This window comes from Pelophylax lessonae (assembly GCF_965119305.1).
Source record: "Pelophylax lessonae genome assembly, chromosome: 2".
Lineage (NCBI taxonomy): Eukaryota > Metazoa > Chordata > Amphibia > Anura > Ranidae > Pelophylax > Pelophylax lessonae.
Genome location: NC_138769.1, coordinates 257,975,954 through 257,995,621, shown reverse-complemented (window position 1 = coordinate 257,995,621; position 19,668 = coordinate 257,975,954). Strand labels below are relative to the sequence as shown.

At 46.9% G+C, this 19,668-nt stretch overlaps 1 protein-coding gene across 1 annotated transcript in view; it reads left to right on the top strand.

Moving 5' to 3' along the window:
- LOC309548052 (C4b-binding protein-like) overlaps positions 1-15,697 on the top strand; it is a gene marked incomplete at its 3' end in the record, with an annotated part of 202,650 nt that extends 186,953 nt beyond the window's left edge. Inside the window, exons 7-10 of the mRNA XM_082248021.1 lie at positions 7,960-8,139; positions 9,356-9,544; positions 10,752-10,906; positions 15,467-15,697. Of these exons, the coding sequence (XP_082104147.1) occupies positions 7,960-8,139; positions 9,356-9,544; positions 10,752-10,906; positions 15,467-15,697 (755 nt within the window). The remainder of the gene's footprint in view (positions 1-7,959; positions 8,140-9,355; positions 9,545-10,751; positions 10,907-15,466) is intronic.
- Between the last annotated feature and the right edge of the window lie 3,971 nt (positions 15,698-19,668).

Sequence of the window (19,668 nt, the reverse complement as noted above, 5' to 3'; positions counted from 1 at the left end):
GGTTCCGCCGCTGTCACTTATTTAAAGGGCCAGCGTCATACTTTTTTACAAGTGTGTTATGGAGTCCCAGGACAGCAAATTCCCCTCAGCTCTGGTGGAGGGCTCAGGTACTCCTGAATCCTCTGCGATGGGCTCCCTCTCTACTGCACTTGGCGACTTTAGCGTCTAAAGTGGATCTGTTGATGTCTGAGCGGGCATCTAAAAAACGGCCCAGGCCTTCTCAGTTGCCTGATTCAGAGCTAGATTTGGTTGCCATGGACTTTGTGCCCCCTGATGCGTCTCAGTCCTCTCAGTCTGAAGGGGAGGTGGAGGAGGACAATGAGGGGGATGATTCCCCCTCTGGGTCGGCCAAAGAACGAGCTGCCATGTCTGCGCTTATTAGTGCAGTTAAGGATACACTACACTTGGAGGATGAGCCCCACCCGCCGGGTAAGCGGTCATCCTTTGGGACCCGCAGAACCCAGAAAGCGGCACAGGTATTCCCCTGTCCCGCTGAGTTTCACGAAACTGTGAACGAACAATGGCGTAATTTGAAACGCAATTTTGTGGTGCCTAAGCGGTTTCAGTACCGTTATCCTTTTGCGTTGCCAACGAATTCCCACTGGACTGTGGACCACACGGTGTCCAGATTGAACAAATCCACTCTTATGCCCACGGAGGATTCTCCGGTGTTTAGGGACCCATCTGATAGGCGGGTGGAATCTCTTGCTCACCACTCCTATATGGTGGCAGGTTCCTTGATGAAACCTATTTTCGCCACCGTGAAGGTCTCTCAGGCTGTGGTGGAGTGGACTAAGGTGCTTAGACGCACTCTTGTGGCTGATTCCGCCCCTCCTACTACTTTGGAGATGGTGGACCAGATTATCCAGGCGGTTTTATACCTGTGTGACGCGGCCTTGGATGAGGCCCCCTTAATCTCGCGCTTATCTGCTGTCTCTGTGATAATCCGTCGCATTGTATGGCTAAAGTGCTGGTTGGCCAACCAAACTTCCAGGAAAACGGTGGCTTACATCCCGTTTGAAGGGAATCGCCTTTTCGGGGACTCTTTGGATGAATTGGTTAAAGGGGTCACGGGGGGTAAGAGCACTCTGCTGTCCCAAGCACCTAAGGGCAAGTTTTTCCTCAGTAAGCGGGGCCCGTTCTTTAAACCTAACCAGGGGTCCTTTCGTGCCTTCAAAGCACAGGACAAGGGTAAGTCCTTCAAGGCCTCAGGTGGCCAGAAGAAGCCTTGGGCGGGCAAGTCTAAAACCGCCCGTTCTGGTGCGGCAACCCCGTCCACTTCTACCTGAAGGGACGCCCTCACCCGCTTCAGGGGTGGGGGGATGTCTGCGTTGTTTTCCTGAACCTTGACTGAGCAGGATTCAGGACAGGTGGGTTCAGGAACTCATTCGGTCGGGGTACAAGATCGAATTTCGATCGCGTCCTGCAGACAGATTCTTTCCCTCAAATCTTCATTTGACCCCAGATCGCTTGCAAGATCTGCATCGGGCAGTTCAGGATCTCCTCACCCAGGGGGTGATTGTCCTGGTGCCTCATCGGGACAGGTTTCGGGGGTTTTACTCGAATCTGTTCACGGTGCCAAGAAAGGAGGGCAAGGTGCGTCTGATTCTGGACTTAAAGTTTCTGAACCGCTTTGTGCGGGTTCGCAAATTCCGTATGGAATCCCTCCGGTCGGTGGTGGCCTCTCGGAGCCCGGGCAAATTCCTGGCCTCGATCGACCTCAAGGATGTGTATCTGCATGTCCCTATCTTCGAGGGTCATCAGAGGTATCTGCGATTTGCAATCGCGGGAGAGCACTATCAGTTCGGTCTCGCTTCGGCTCCAAGGGTGTTTACCAAAGTGTTGGCTCCTTTCCTGGCCCTTGCGGCTCAGGGGATTGCGATCCCTGGATATCTGGACTACCTCCTATTAAGGTCGAGCTCCAGTGCTACTCTGTTACGCGATCTGTCCACCACGATTCGGACTCTGCAGGAGTTTGGGTGGACATCAATTTTCAGAAGTCGACGTTGTCTCCTCTTAGTCACCCTTATCTGGGAATGATCTGCCCAAGCCAAAGTTTTCCTGCCGGAGGAAAAACTCCGGACTTTACAGACCGAAGTCGGGTCTCTCAGGGACAACGATTCTTTGTCGCTCAGGACATGTATGAGGTCCCTGGGCCTGATGGTATCGGCCTTTGAGGCAATACCGTTTGCGCAGTTCCACACGCGATCTCTGCAAGCGGAGATCCTAGCCAGGTGGGACAGACATCCTCAGTCCTTAGAAAAGAGGATATGCTTGAGCCGCCTGGTCAAAGAGGACCTTCTGTGGTGGCTCCAGTCCCCGACTCTGACGGAAGGGAAATCCTTCCGGCCGTTGTTCTGGACGGTGGTCACCACGGATGCCAGCCTGTCTGGCTGGGGCGGCGTTCTGGGCAATCTGTCTGCACAGGGCACTTGGTCGGAGGAGGAATCCCCTCTGCCGATAAATGTCTTGGAGCTGAGAGCGATCAGACTGTGCTTGCTCCGGTGGACGGATCACCTTCGGGCCGCCCTGTGCGTGTGCAGACGGACAACGCAACTGCGGTGGCTTAAATCAACCACCAGGGGGGCACCAGGAGTGCCCGGCGGCCCGGGAGGTGACCAAGATTCTGTCTTGGGCCAAGACGCTGGTCCCGACGATTTCGGCGGTTCATATTCCGGGTGTGGAGAACTGGCAGGCCGACTATCTGAGCGGTCAGACCCTGGACCAGGGGGAATGGTCCCTGCACCCGGAGGTGTTTCGACTGCTGTGTGCGCGATGGGGATCCCCGGACGTGGATCTCGTCTAAACAACAAGGTGGAAAGGTTCGTGTCCAGAACACGCGATCCTCTGGCAGACGCCTCGGACGCGTTGGTGGTGCCTTGGAATCCGTATCGGCTGATTTATGCCTTTCCTCCGCTTCAGTTGTTGCCCAGGTTCCTTCGCAGGTTGGCCTCGGAACCGCGGCTGGCGATTCTAGTGGCCCCGTACTTGCCGAGCCGGTCTTGGTACGTGGACATCATGCAACTGTTCATCGAGCCTCCTTGGCGGCTTCCGTTACGAGAAGATCTGCTGTCTCAGGGGCCGATCTTCCATCCTGCTTTACAGTTACTGGCTTTAACGGCGTGGCTGTTGAAAGCCAGGTCTTGAGAGATCGCGGTCTCTCGCCGGGGGTCATTACTACCCTGCTCAAGGCTAGGAAGGCTTCGTCCAGAAAAATCTATTACCGTACCTGGAAGGCTTATTTTGTCTGGTGTGAATCACAGGGTTTCCATCCTCGTTCCTCTTCGGTGGCGAGGGTTTTAGCCTTCTTGCAGTTGGGTGTGGATCAGCATCTTGCGCTGACCACTATCAAGGGTCAGTTGTCTGCACTGGCCATTCTTTTCCAGCGCCCCTTGGCGTCTAATTCTTTAATCCGCACCTTTATTCAGGGGGTGTGTCATTTGGCGCCCCCTAGGAGTGCACCTTTGCCTCCTTGGTACTTGAACTTGGTTCTATCCGTCTTGCAACGTCCTCTGTTTGAGAACATTCGGGAGATTCCTCTGCCTGCTTTGTCCCAAAAAGTTGCCTTTTTGGTGGCGATCACATCTGCTCGCAGGGTGTCGGAGCTAGCGGCCTTGTCTTGCCACTCCCCTTATCTGGTTGTCCATAGGGACAAAGTGCTCTTACGACCTAACCAATCTTTTCTTCCCAAGGTGGTATCCGATTTCCATCTCAATGAGGACATCGTTTTACCTTCGCTGTGTGCGAATCCTAAGCATCCTAAGGAGTTTGCCCTACATTCTCTGGATGTGGTCCGGGCGATCAGGGTATACCTGTCGCCTACTGAATTCTTCAGAAAGTCGGATTCTCTTTTTGTCCTTCCTCAGGTACCTCGGAAGGGTATGGCTGCGTCTGCGGCGACCATTTCAAAATGGATCAGACAGACGATTGTAGAGGCCTATTCTATTAAGTGTTGCCCTTCCCTGTCAAGGCGCACTCTACCAGAGCGGTGAGTGCATCCTGAGCTTTCCGCCATTAGGCGTCGGTGGCCCAGGTGTGCAGAGCGGCGACTTGGTCGTCCGTGCACACCTTTTCCAAATTTTACAAACTTGATGTTTTGGCATCTGCAGATGCCGCCTTTGGCCGTAAAGTTCTATGTGCGGCTGTGCGTTAGGGGGACATGGCTTTCCCTGTCTCCTTCTGTTTGGGGGTTGTTGTCCCTTGGTTATTTGCCTTCCTGGGTTTGTTTGCTCCTGTTGAGCCTTTTTTTGTTACCCAGGGTTACCTTTTCTGGTTTGGATGAAATTCTTTTCTCTGACCTGGGTGCTGCGTTGCCTTGGTGATGGTTGTGCTGCCCACCCCTCATGTCTACACTGCTCTGGGACATCCCATTAAGTGAAGACTATAAGAGGGGCGGCGACTGTCAGAGGACATAAGAGAAAATAGAATTTTTGTAAGATCTTACCGTAAAATTCTTTTCTCCGAGTCCTCTGGCAGTCGCCCCCCCCCCCCACCCCTCTTTTGTGGGGTTTTTTGGACTATCTACTGCTTGCTACCAAACTGAAGTGGGATGCTGCTAGTAGGGGGGGTATTGGACCAGTGGGACAGCCCCCTATAGGTGTGTCTATGTAAAACCTTTTATGTTTATAACTATATCTTATGCCTAGCCTGCTCTGCGGATAGGACCAATACCCATTAAGTGAAGACTATACGAGGGGCGGCGACTGTCAGAGGACTCAGAGAAAATAATTTTACGATAAGAGCTTACAAAAATTCTATTTTTTTTCTCTTTCAGCAGCTTAGTAGATGCCCCTTACTTATGCTTATGCAGTAGTGTACATGTTTAAACTTTAATGTGCTATTATTACAGGCTTTGGATGGAATTGTATTGCAGATTTAGCAATGGCCAGCAGAGTAGTGTTAATTTTGATGTCAATTTTCCATTTAGTTTTAGTCATAGTCTGACTAAAATGTCATTTTAGTTTTAGTCATATTTTAGTAGACTAAAATAGTATTAATTTAGTTGACGAAATTAACACTGCTCATCTGAGAGAGTGTATCTCTGCTGAGTGCACACTGAAGGATCCAACACCATCTTGTCCCCATCAAGAGCAGCAGAACCTGTGGTTAGTTTGAAATAGGCTTTTATGCCCGAAGGAGCTGATGTAGGTGGTAGCGAAGTGGTTCCTATGTTTGGGGGATATGTCCACCTTTTTTTGCCCATTGCGAAATGGGAACAGGCTGCAACAGCAGGCTATATGAAGAGCTCTAGTCAAATGTGTTGCTCTGACCAGCATCTGCACATGCCCCCCATATGCTATTAAGTCTATGATCTTTTAGAACACCCAGATCTTTCTCGCACATTGACTCACCCAGTTGTACCCCCCTCCCCCCTAGAATGTATGGCGCATTCAAGTTTTTAGCTCCCAAGTGCTAACTTTGCATTTATCAACATTAACGCCGCTACTAGATACTAAAGCAGTGGTTTCAGGGGTTTTACACACACTCCCAGTAGCCGCGGCCACTGAGAGTGCGTGTATATCTAACAAGCCGACTATCTTCTGTCAGATGGAAGTGATCCAGCGACTGCACAATTGTCGGATCACTTCCAAACACCCTCAAAGTTTAGTAAAAAAAAAAAATTTGTATAAAAAATAAGTTTTACCCAAGCACCTAAATTTCCCCCAAAAACATTTTTGAGCCCCTTCCCCCACATACACAAACACAAGTAAATGCATGCCTTGGGGGCACATACACATGAAAACGTTGATTGTGCTATACATGTTACATATCGCCACACACAGCTGAGCGAAAGCAATCATTCCAGGCACCTTTTTTTCACAGTTAAAGTACTGTATAACTGAAGACACAACTTTTTTTTTTTTTTCATTTTGGATAGAGTGGGGAGGGATTTGAACCCCTGCCAGTTTTTATTGCTGTCTGTGTCCCCATTAGGAAGAATCACCCTCTATATTTGTCCTGTTTATCATTCTCATTTGAAAGTGAAAATAACACAAAATCTCAAACTTTGTGTTGTCCCCAGAAAAGCAATCAACGGGAAATCTTCCAATGGGGATACTAGTTCCAGTGGCCCTGGGGGTCCCCAAGAAATTCCCTTTACTTTCAGGGATTTCCTCTCACTTTGTTTGGCTTTGGGATAGGAAGTGGAGGAAAATCTCTGCAATGAGACCACAGATGGCAGCAAAAGACTTTGATTGGTTATAACCCTCCCTTACTCTATCTAAAATGAAAAAAAAAAAGTGCCTATAGTGCTACTTTAACTCTAAACTGATAACCTGTAGGGGCTTTTAAAGCATTGTGGAAAATTATATAGTGATATATAAATACCACGTTCAAAACAGGTAACACACACTTAATTTGTGCAAACCAATAATTGTGCAAATTGGTTATAAAAGTGAAAAAAGCAATTAATTGTTGGTAAAAGGAAAAATTATCTCTCAGAAAACCACAGAGGATATCAATTCCAAAGGATTCTTTATAGGAGATGCTGTTGTATGTGGTCTGAATGCACCACACCTTCACCAAGCTGCTTACAACCAGTGTGCACAAACTGCTTACAGAAATTAACAGACCCCTTAATTACAGGGGGTGAGTTTCAGCGGTGTTACCAGTATATAGACAAACCATTCATCAGTTTGGACAAGGGCACTGTTTTTCTTAAATCGCCACCATCAACCATCCAGATGATTTCTCCCTAAGCTCTCATTCCCATTTCAATAAGGACCCGCCTGTCTCTGATCAGCAGAAACACTCTTTCATGCCAAACTGAAAACAGATCTCGGAATGGCGCTGCCGCTTGCCCGGAGAACTTAGGGGTGTGTTACCTGTTTTGAGCGCATTTATATATCACTATATAATTTTCCACATTGTTGATTTTTAAACCTTTACGTTGCCGCTCACCTGTTGGAAATATTTCCACACACATAAGAACAACACCCACGTTCTAAATTAAAATCCCATCATATATAATATATTGATCATCCTTCGCGCAGGTGTTTTTAGTGCTTAACACTAATTATTTCATGCATGCTTTTAAAGCATTGCCAATAGAAATGATAAGATACTGAAGTTTATCGCTGTTTTATGCGCACACGCAATTTTTAGGTTTTACCAAAAATTGGGTAAATGATTGTGTTTCTGTGTCCTATAATAACCTTTAGTATATTTTTAACTGAAACTTTGCATTTCCTAAACTGTTGGACTAATATCGTATGACATTAGAAAAAAAAAAAAAAAATTAGAACTACCAATATTTTTTTCTCCAGTGCAGACATGTTTAATCTTTGCAACACAGGACAAATACTGTACTGGCGACCCGAGCATAAGGAACAAACTATTCAGAGTAAGGAGATACAATAAAACACGTGGCCACTCACTAAAACTTGAGGAAAGGCGGTTTAACCTTAAAGTGCGTAAGGGGTTCTTTACTGTAAGAGCGGTAAGGATGTGGAATTCTCTTCCACAAGCAGTCGTATCAGCAGGGAGCATTGATAGTTTCAAAAAACTATTAGATGGACACCTTAAAGACCACAACATACAGGGGTATACAATGTACGGTTAAAAGCAAACACACACACACATCATAGGTTGAACTGGATGGACTGATGTCTTTTTTCATTTTTTCAACCTCGCTAACTATGTAACTATGTAACAGGAACACCTAAATAATTTTCTGGTCTCAGGGAGCCCCTGTTAAAATTTTAGGGTTTGGGAGGGAGGTGGAGGGCTATTTGGGGCATTATATATGTGTATGTGCTTCATGTTATACCCTAAATCTAGGTACAGCATTAAACATGATCAAAAACCTGGACTTGGCCTTTTCTGTTTTTCATACATAGTGATTAGTGATAATTTTTTTTTTTTTTTAATGGAAAATATTGTAATGTAGTGCAGCAGAATGTCACCAATTTTATATGCCACCCCCAGTAATTCATCTTTATTTTCTCTCCTAATCTTTAGCTGTAAATTGCCCTAATCCAGATGTTAAAAATTCAAGAAGACTGTCAGGGGTCACTGGCCCATATACATTCAATTCTGTTATATCATTTGAGTGTGATGAAGGCTTTGTTCTGAGGGGATCCAGTTCAATCACATGCAACATTGGTGATCAGTGGGTACCTGAAATTCCACAGTGTGAACGTACTCAATGTAAGTATACAGCATTAAAAGAAAGAAAAAAAAGTGTGCTTTATTACCTTCTTTAGCGCATAAAATCTAAAACTACTAAGTTTCACGTTAGTCAGACCATACAATCTTTGTACAATCAACTTTAGATTTACCAAGACTATGTAAAATAGGTGGGCCTAGCTAATGTATCCAGTCAGGCAGGCCAGCCCTGGCCCTACATAGTTGGTAGATCGAAAGGTGATTATACACATGGATTATAATGTGTGTGGTTAGCTGTAATGGGATTTTCAATCATCGTTGTGTTTTTTTTTTTTTAAGCACAACCTTTCTACATATCAGTCTCCATTTTACCTTTCTCATTCTTTCCTGTAATGCCACCTATTTTCTGCTGCAGACCTTTCATTCTACCTCTTTTCTCTTTAACACCTTTTTTTCTTTCTGTTTTCCCTATTCCACCTGCTCCATGTGTTTTTAAATTCTTCCATACTCTCTTGCTTCCCAATTCCAAGTCTATATTACATAGGCTAAAAATGAATGAAAAATGAATTTAAAAACTTGAAAATACTGTATATACAGGGATCAAACCCTTGACTAATCCAGAGGATCTTAGCTTATGCAACATGGTCCATATTGTTTGGACAGAAAAAAAAAACAATTCCTGATCAGATATTCCAGGTGCGTAAGGGGTTCTTTACTGTAAGAGCGGTAAGGATGTGGAATTCTCTTCCACAAGCAGTCGTATCAGCAGGGAGCATTGATAGTTTCAAAAAACTATTAGATGGACACCTTAAAGACCACAACATACAGGGGTATACAATGTACGGTTAAAAGCAAACACACACACACATCATAGGTTGAACTGGATGGACTGATGTCTTTTTTCATTTTTTCAACCTCGCTAACTATGTAACTATGTAACAGGAACACCTAAATAATTTTCTGGTCTCAGGGAGCCCCTGTTAAAATTTTAGGGTTTGGGAGGGAGGTGGAGGGCTATTTGGGGCATTATATATGTGTATGTGCTTCATGTTATACCCTAAATCTAGGTACAGCATTAAACATGATCAAAAACCTGGACTTGGCCTTTTCTGTTTTTCATACATAGTGATTAGTGATAATTTTTTTTTTTTTTTTTAATGGAAAATATTGTAATGTAGTGCAGCAGAATGTCACCAATTTTATATGCCACCCCCAGTAATTCATCTTTATTTTCTCTCCTAATCTTTAGCTGTAAATTGCCCTAATCCAGATGTTAAAAATTCAAGAAGACTGTCAGGGGTCACTGGCCCATATACATTCAATTCTGTTATATCATTTGAGTGTGATGAAGGCTTTGTTCTGAGGGGATCCAGTTCAATCACATGCAACATTGGTGATCAGTGGGTACCTGAAATTCCACAGTGTGAACGTACTCAATGTAAGTATACAGCATTAAAAGAAAGAAAAAAAAGTGTGCTTTATTACCTTCTTTAGCGCATAAAATCTAAAACTACTAAGTTTCACGTTAGTCAGACCATACAATCTTTGTACAATCAACTTTAGATTTACCAAGACTATGTAAAATAGGTGGGCCTAGCTAATGTATCCAGTCAGGCAGGCCAGCCCTGGCCCTACATAGTTGGTAGATCGAAAGGTGATTATACACATGGATTATAATGTGTGTGGTTAGCTGTAATGGGATTTTCAATCATCGTTGTGTTTTTTTTTTTTTAAGCACAACCTTTCTACATATCAGTCTCCATTTTACCTTTCTCATTCTTTCCTGTAATGCCACCTATTTTCTGCTGCAGACCTTTCATTCTACCTCTTTTCTCTTTAACACCTTTTTTTCTTTCTGTTTTCCCTATTCCACCTGCTCCATGTGTTTTTAAATTCTTCCATACTCTCTTGCTTCCCAATTCCAAGTCTATATTACATAGGCTAAAAATGAATGAAAAATGAATTTAAAAACTTGAAAATACTGTATATACAGGGATCAAACCCTTGACTAATCCAGAGGATCTTAGCTTATGCAACATGGTCCATATTGTTTGGACAGAAAAAAAAAACAATTCCTGATCAGATATTCCAGGTGCGTAAGGGGTTCTTTACTGTAAGAGCGGTAAGGATGTGGAATTCTCTTCCACAAGCAGTCGTATCAGCAGGGAGCATTGATAGTTTCAAAAAACTATTAGATGGACACCTTAAAGACCACAACATACAGGGGTATACAATGTACGGTTAAAAGCAAACACACACACACATCATAGGTTGAACTGGATGGACTGATGTCTTTTTTCATTTTTTCAACCTCGCTAACTATGTAACTATGTAACAGGAACACCTAAATAATTTTCTGGTCTCAGGGAGCCCCTGTTAAAATTTTAGGGTTTGGGAGGGAGGTGGAGGGCTATTTGGGGCATTATATATGTGTATGTGCTTCATGTTATACCCTAAATCTAGGTACAGCATTAAACATGATCAAAAACCTGGACTTGGCCTTTTCTGTTTTTCATACATAGTGATTAGTGATAATTTTTTTTTTTTTTTTTAATGGAAAATATTGTAATGTAGTGCAGCAGAATGTCACCAATTTTATATGCCACCCCCAGTAATTCATCTTTATTTTCTCTCCTAATCTTTAGCTGTAAATTGCCCTAATCCAGATGTTAAAAATTCAAGAAGACTGTCAGGGGTCACTGGCCCATATACATTCAATTCTGTTATATCATTTGAGTGTGATGAAGGCTTTGTTCTGAGGGGATCCAGTTCAATCACATGCAACATTGGTGATCAGTGGGTACCTGAAATTCCACAGTGTGAACGTACTCAATGTAAGTATACAGCATTAAAAGAAAGAAAAAAAAGTGTGCTTTATTACCTTCTTTAGCGCATAAAATCTAAAACTACTAAGTTTCACGTTAGTCAGACCATACAATCTTTGTACAATCAACTTTAGATTTACCAAGACTATGTAAAATAGGTGGGCCTAGCTAATGTATCCAGTCAGGCAGGCCAGCCCTGGCCCTACATAGTTGGTAGATCGAAAGGTGATTATACACATGGATTATAATGTGTGTGGTTAGCTGTAATGGGATTTTCAATCATCGTTGTGTTTTTTTTTTTTTTTTAAGCACAACCTTTCTACATATCAGTCTCCATTTTACCTTTCTCATTCTTTCTTGTAATGCCACCTATTTTCTGCTGCAGACCTTTCATTCTACCTCTTTTCTCTTTAACACCTTTTTTTCTTTCTGTTTTCCCTATTCCACCTGCTCCATGTGTTTTTAAATTCTTCCATACTCTCTTGCTTCCCAATTCCAAGTCTATATTACATAGGCTAAAAATGAATGAAAAATGAATTTAAAAACTTGAAAATACTGTATATACAGGGATCAAACCCTTGACTAATCCAGAGGATCTTAGCTTATGCAACATGGTCCATATTGTTTGGACAGAAAAAAAAAACAATTCCTGATCAGATATTCCATGGATAAGCTGTCTATATTATATTTCTCTTTCATTCATTGACGGACACAGCTGCTTCATAATCTTGACCATAGGGTTTTATTTCCCCCTAAAGGAGTAGGACACTAGGCAGAAAAAAGGAGCTGAGCACTGCCCATGGGCAGTCCCAGCTGGTAGTTAACCCCCACCCTGCCATAGGCAGCTCAGTTTTTTCTGCCTAGTGTAGAAGTAAGGACCTTGTTCCTTACTGGGACCTCTGGTTCTATAGCTATTTTCCCTTTTTGTTATGCTATTCTGGGAATTTTTCCTGCAAAGATCTTCAACCAACAGCCAGCCTCCGCGACGGTCGGGATATTTTAAGATCCAGTAGTCACCCCAGTCTGGCCAGCGAGCACGTGCTGACCTTTGGCAAAGTGCTGGGTCGGCTGCAACATGCCCCATCCTGGACCCAGGGCGGTAAGCGAATTAAATGTTTTACGTTGACATACATGACCGGGCAATTACAGTTCTTGTCAGTGTTACCCTGGCTGACAGCCCCCCCACTTCGGTGGAGAGAAGGATCTGTCTCAGGAGCCTTACCCACAAGCTTTAGTGGATGGACCTGCCTGGATTGGTGAGTAGATGCCCCCCTTTCTCCCTGGATGTGGTGTGGGTCAGCAGCCATAGGGTGGCTCATTGGGCAGCCTGTAACTGTTCCCCACAGGGGACACACATGACTAAGTTTCCCATAGCTCTCAGTGTCTCCCTGGGCGCACAGCACCAACGTCCTGGCAGAGAGGTATTCTGTCAGGGGTACGTTCCCTCCTGCCTTCGGGTAAATAGCACAGTACAACCTCCTTTTCCCTCCCCTCCTCAGGGTGACTGGAGTGGTGCTTGGGTACCTTCCATTTTTCCTCTGCTCGCGCTCGCGTGTGTGCGTGTGTACTCCCACAGGTGGGAACTGGATACTGGGCGGTTCTGTCTAGTCTGTGGTGGTGTCCCCAGATGAGTGGGCGGCTCCCCACCCCCCTGTGGAGGAGGTCAGCCATCCTCCCTATTCGGCTGTCCTCTAGTTTTTGCCTCAGGGCATTTCCGCAAGTACACCTGTCGCGTGGTCTAACCAGCTCGCACTTTAGGCCGCAGGTTGCTGCCTGTTAGGTGGGCTGTGCAATTCTTGGCTTTTCCAGCCTAGCGCCCGCCTCCTGTGGACCTTGATTGCATATTCGGATGTCTGGACAGCTGGAGGCAGCACCACCACATTGCTTTTGGGCTCCTGCCCCTCAGCCGTGAGTGGTGTTTGGCGCCGGCTCCATATTAGTGTAGTCCCTGCTGGCAACCATTTTTGCGTGGTCCGACAGGTGTTGCCTTCTATGCGAGCAGGTCGCATCAGGCTGTGGGTCTGTCTGTCAGGGGCTGGTCCAGGGTGTATAGGCGCCTGGTGGCCTCATGTGCCTTTACCTCTGCCTGGCATGGCTCCATTTTGGCTGTGGGAACAGTGATGAATGGTTGTTCCACCAGCAGGCATTTCTGGTGTTGGGCAGCACTAGTGCCATTGAGAATCTCTTGCGGACACCTGCTGATGACCTCAAGCTGGGGACACGGCTGGGCTGCTGGAACCAGGGGGGGGGCTCAAATGCTGTGTGGACTCCTGTTGTTCTGAGTACCACGTTGAGAGGGCTCCAAGGGTGGTGGGTCTAAACCCCTCCAATGCCCCCAGGCTTTTCCCATTGGGTACAGGCATTGTGCTGGCAGCCTGTAGGAGCAGCGACAGTAGGCTTCCTTCCGCAAACTAATTGCCCTGTCACTGGTATGACAGGCATCTGCAACCCCTCCTTGATGGTTGCAGCTGACCTCTGTACCCGGTGTCCTTTTGGGCACATGTTGGGCTTCTACTCCCTCTGCGCCCATGCTTTTTTCTGGGGCAGTGGGGGCCCGACAAGTTTCTGTGGGCATTTTCCCCTCTTGCATCTGCCGGTCTCTGTTTTTCTGCATGGGTGGACCTGCAGTCGGGCAATCTAACCATGCTGAGGTACCTTCCCGGTTCTATGTGTGGGAGACGCCTATTATACCCATATGCAGTTCTGACCATTTGTTTTGGTACGTTGCCCTTCTGAGCAGGTTTTTTTGTTGTGGTGGATTTTTCCTCCTGTTCCCTCCTGCACATTTTCTTGTTTTGAAAAGTAATGTTTATTAGGTTTACACCAATATAAAGCAAACAAAAACAAGAATGGCCTTGCAGGGCCAGAAATACACAAAAACAAGAAAACAGACAAAAACAGTACCCCCAAACTACCCCCCCCTCCTCCTCCCTTTCAGGCAACCCCTTTGAAAAGTCCCATGCAGGCCAAAAACACGTTGAAAGTCCCTCAAGGGCTTAGACACAAATCCAACCACTCCAATGTATTGGTCAGGGGAACAGATATTATATCAGTATGAAGATATCCTAATTAACAAAATAAGACACATCAGGTGAAAACATACCCAGCCAGTCAGGGCCAAGGACATAGACCAGCAACGTGATGGGGTTCCATGATCAGCAGCCCCCCGGTAGGGAAGTAAGGCAGTCCACCCCCAGAACTGTCTAGGCAGCGGTCAGAGGACTATCAAGCCAAACCTGCCAAATCTTCTCAATTTTTTTTGGGCAACCCCTGCTCAAATATGTAGCTTTATATAGTGGCAGGGAGTTATTAACCAACGCCTTCCAGTAAGATTGAGGGCACGGTAGGCTTCTTCAAGTACAAGATCAATGCTTTCCTAGCATAATAAAGCAATAGAGATAATAGTGTACCCTGAGCCCTTGTAGGCACGAAACCCTCCACCAGGCCAAGTAAACAAACTGCCAACGTCATGGGGACCTGTATAGTAGTAATCTCCAAAATACAGTTGAATATGTCCCTCCAGTAAACCCCAACCAGAGAACAGGACCAGAACACATGACCAAAATCAGGCAGAGAGCAAGTGCAGCACCAACATTCCAGCCGACGCCCCCGGTTAAATTCTGGCCAGCTTGGCAGGCGTATAATAAATCCTTTGCAAAAATTTGAAATGGATTAACCTATCCCATGAGTAAACGGCACAGTCCAGATATCATCCCATTCCTCACCCCCAAGATCCGGGACATCCGCCATCCATTGCCCCCCTGCACCTAGCCACTGAAGGAGGAGAAACAGGAAAGAGTTCCCTATTAAAGCTCCAACAAAGGATTCTTCAGAGACTCATCCAACAGCAGACTCTCAAGTCTGGACACCTTGATCACCACTACAGTGGAACCAAATTGGGTAGTGAAAGCGTGTCTTAACTGCAGATACCGAAACAAATAAGAGTTTGGCAGGTTCAACTTCAGCTTAAGATCATCAAAAGACAACAGTTTCTCTGCCCTTGTGAAATCCCACAACGTCTTGATCCCCTTAGTAGCCCAAATAATGGGATCTGGAATAGTAAGAAACTGGGAAAGCCGAGGGTTCTTCCACAGTGGGGAGGCAGGGGAGAGAGGCACAGGAGCAGGTTGTAACAGCAGCCGTACAGAGTCCCAAGCTTTAAGTGTGGCTCTCATGGTAGCCGTAAGGGGAAAACCTGATTCCGCGCCCCTATACAGTAGAAGGCGCAGGGTACAATCCCATCACCGCAGCCTCCAACACCGTAGCTGAGTCGCCATCATCCCCCCTGAGCCACCTACGTGCAAACACCCCCTGTTCGGTCGAGAAGTATTTAGATAGATCAGGAAGAGCCAGACCTCCCTGTCCCCATGGCTCCTGCAACACCCTGATTCCTATCAGGGGGGGGGGGGGGGGGCTGCCCCCCAAATAACTGTCCTGAAAGGGCCATGCACTTAAAGGAAAAACGAGCGAGGGATCCAGACAGGCGAATTCCTAAGTAAATAAAAAAACACTGTAAGAATTTTAATTCTAATGAGATTGATGTGACCGATCACCGACGGGAGGTTACTCCAGGCCTCGGACTGTTGCTTAAGGAAATCCAGCAGCGGCTGAAGATTCAAGACAAAATAATCAGCGACCCTCGCCGAGACCCATATTCCAAGATATGTGAACTGGGTGACCCACTGCAGTCCAATTGTCGCATCAGCCGCAGCTCCGGAGTCCAGGGGCAACACAGTGGATTTATCCCAATTCACCCGCAGGCCTGAAAGCCCCGCACTTTGGTCCAAAATTTGAAAAACCGCCCGGAGCGAGGACCTGGATCCCTCAAAAATAACAGCATGTTGCCCGCATAAAGTGCCAGACATTCTTTAATGGGGCCTATTTCCAAGGCCCCAACATCAGGGGAAGAACGAAGAGCTATCGTCAGGGGCTCAATCATTAGGGAGAACAAAAAAGGTGATAAAGGGCACCCCTGTCTCAAACCCCTGCCTATGGGGAAAAAATCAGAGATAGAGGACCCTATTTTCAGGGCCATCTGAGGCACGCTATAGAGAAGGGAGACCCATTTCCTGTACCTAGGTCCGAACCCCATATATTGCAGTACCAGTCCCATGTATCCCCAATCAACAGAGTCGAAAGCCTTGGCCATGTCAAGGGACACAATAACCCTGGATCCGATATGCGTGTGAGAAATTTGAAGGTGAGTAAATAAGCGACGCAGGTTGGTGTCAGTGGATTTTCCCGGCATAAACCCGGTCTGGTCAATGTCAACTAAGGTCAGGAGGACCGCAGCCAGTCTAGTTGCCAAGAGCTTCGTAAGCATCTTGAAGTCCTCGTTGAGTAGAGCTATAGGTCTATAGGACGCACAGTCTGCATGGTCTTTACCAGGCTTAGGGATGAGAACCGCATAGGCCTCCAAGGGTCCAAAGCCTCATGTTCAAAACCGTAAGCGTATAAATCCTGTAACCGGGGGGCAAGGGTGTCCAAGTGATGTTTGTACCAGTCTGCCGGAAACCCATCTGGGCCCAGACATTTTTTTTTGGGGGGGGGGTATGGCGACCTCAATTTCCGGAAGGGTAAAGTCATGGTCAAGCCATGCCCTATCGTCTGCCTCCAGCGAGGGCAGGGGGAGAGCGTCAAGGAAAGCCACCAACCCTGACTGGCTGGGATGGGACCATACACCGAACAATAGTATTCCACAGACCTAGCCATAATTTCATCGGGATCAGTAAGCATGTCCCCAGAGGTAGAACGGACACAGGGGACACTAACCGAGGTCCGCAAATCGGCCACCAGCATTGCCAAAAGCTTGCCATTTTTTTTCCCCCCTTCTCAAATAGTTGTGCAGTTTTGTGTTGAAGGTATGAGCGTGCCATAGAGGTATCACGTAGGGCTAACTGGTGTTTAGCAGCCTCCAGGTTGGTGAAATTCGCCTCACCAGGCACATCCGCATACGCCCTCTCACATTCCCTCTCCCTAGCCCGCAAGGCCTCCCTAGTAGAGTTATGCTCCGTGTGAACCGCTTTGATAGCAGAAATGTACTGTCCCCTCATCACTGCCTTGAATGAGTCCCATACCAGTGTCCCTAGCCGAGTCAAGGTTGTGGTTCCAAAATTCAGACGTGGGGCTGGACCTTTTCCGACACTTGCACCGCCTGTATCCACCCAGGAGACAGATGCCAAGCGCTCCCCACAGCCCTGGCCACCCCCGAGATGGTCAGCAACAACGGGTCATGGTCCGAGAGACCACCCTCAAAATAAGAGCCCGCCCGTAGCAAAGGCAAGCATGCCCCATTAACAACGGCCAAATCGATGCGTGAGGCAGTTCTGTGGATGCGAGACATACAGGAGTAGCTCCGCACCCCTGGGTTCTTCCACCACCTGACCTCCTTGAGCTGGGCAGCCGAGGCCCAGGTCACAAGATCCAGAGAGGAGGCCCACGAGGGGTTGGAGGTGTCCAAAGCGCCATCCATAATAGCATTGTAGTCCCCAGGCAAAAGTATAGATAGGTGCAGATAAGGAGCCAGTTTCACCAGGAGATCATATAGGATCTGCGAGTGAAAGGGTGGAGGCACATAAATACAAACAATAACCATGGATATACCAGAGATGTACAATAGTAATACAAGATACCTCCCCCCGTGTCAGAAATCAACTTCTGGATGGAGCAGGGCATGTTTTTTCCAACTAGGATGGATACTCCCCTAGCATAAGAGGAGAAAGGCGCATGAAACATATGTTGGAGCCATGCCCCATCCAGTGCAAGAACCCTGCTCCCATCCAGTGCAAGAACACTGCTCCCATCCAGATGACTCTCCTGCAAAAGAACCATGTGCGGCCTTGCCACCTTAAAATAAGTAAACATGGCAGCCCTTTTAACTTTGTCATTCAGGCCCCTAATGTTCCATGACAAAATCTTAACTGACACAGCCACAATAAGTTTCTAAATCACATAGCCTACCCCGAAGGGTTGTAAAAGAGCAATGATATTCAAAATCGCCTCCCAAGGGACAGTAACTCATGAAAGTGCATAGCAATAGGACCTATAAAACATTTCCTTGAACATTGGGGTGCCTGAAACCCAAGAGAACAAATCCTGCTGTAATACCGAAACTCAAAACTGTAGAAAAACTGGTATCCAGCTTATACCCAAAACTTGAAGCAAAAAGCTCTAGCGTGGCTAGAACAGTTAAGTGCAGTCTACCGCCCAAAAAGGAGAACAAATAGGATATGGTCATCTCAGAGCTCCAATTCCAGAACCTCCGAACAGCGGGGTGCAAGTTCAACCTCACCTGCTGGATGGTAGGGGAAACCGTAATGAAGTGCAGGCCTAGGGAACGGAGATCCTTGCGATCCAGATTTAATTTTCCATAGCAGAAGGAGAAAAGGAAGGACGCAAGGAAACAGAGGAGGAGGGCCATGTCTCACACAGTGTCACCAGCAGCAGCAGGAGGGACAAACAAGCAGGGAACCCACATCATATGGAATCAAGCCAGTCTGCAGCCTACCCAGAGGATTCAAAGAATTTAACTATGCCCTAATATTCCACTCTCAATTTTTCGGGTAGAGCATGCTGTATTTCAGGCCCTTGGTGCGTAAGCGTTTACGAACTTTGGTAAAGGAGCGGCGCCGCTTTTGCGTCTCAACAGCAAAATCCGGGAAGAGCATCATTTTGGAATTCTCATAGTGCAATTCCCCCTTCTTTCGCGCCTCCGCCAGGATCTTGGCTCTGTCCCAAAAGTTCAGAAGCTGGACCAGAAAAGGCCTCGGTGGGGCTCCCGGTGGTCTAGAGCCCGTTGGTACTCTACGTGCCCTCTCAACCACATACGTTGGGAAAATGTCCACCAGCTGCAGGAGATCTTTAAAGAACTGCTCAGCAAACATAGCAGGATAAGCCCCCCCAGCCTTCTTAGGGAGGCCCACCACTCTGATATTGTTGCGACGCTGCCAATTCTCAGCATTCTCCATTTTGGCTGTCAGGATGCTCACCTGAGATTGTAGCTCCCCGATTTGGGTGTTGTGCACAGCAACAGTGTCCTCCACCTCCGAGATCCACCCTCCAGCTGGGAAGCAACCACAGGGGATAGCACCCCAGAGCACGAGGGCTGAGCCACCCCACTGGGAGATGGAGCATTGACCTCCATCCCCGTAGCCCGCTTGCTAGAGGAGGGGGAGGAGACCACATGTGGCGGCAAAATGGCGGAGTACTCACCCGCGCTCCTGGTCTTCTGGGTCCTCTGCTGCTTCGGAGGCTGCAGCACGGACACTGATTTTCTGCCCGCCATGAGCCCGCCTCACTCCAGGATCAGCTAAGGTAAGTGTGAGCGGCACCAGGTGAGTATAAACCCCGCTCCAGAGTCTGATAATTGCCTGGATGATAGAGGAGCTCCGCGAGAACACAGTCTAGCCTTGATCACATCCCGGCCACGCCCCCCCCTCTCCTGCACATTTTCACCTCGCACTACAACGTGGGACAGCCATGAAACCGATGGAGGAGTCTCCTTCCTTCATGACAAAGAAGGGCTTAATTATTTTAACTGAGTTTATGAGATGTATGTACAGGGAGTGCAGAATTATTAGGCAAATGAGTACTTTGACCACATCATCCTCTTTATGCATGTTGTCTTACTCCAAGCTGTATAGGCTCGAAAGCCTACTACCAATTAAGCATATTAGGTGATGTGCATCTCTGTAATGAGAAGGGGTGTGGTCTAATGACATCAACACCCTATATCAGG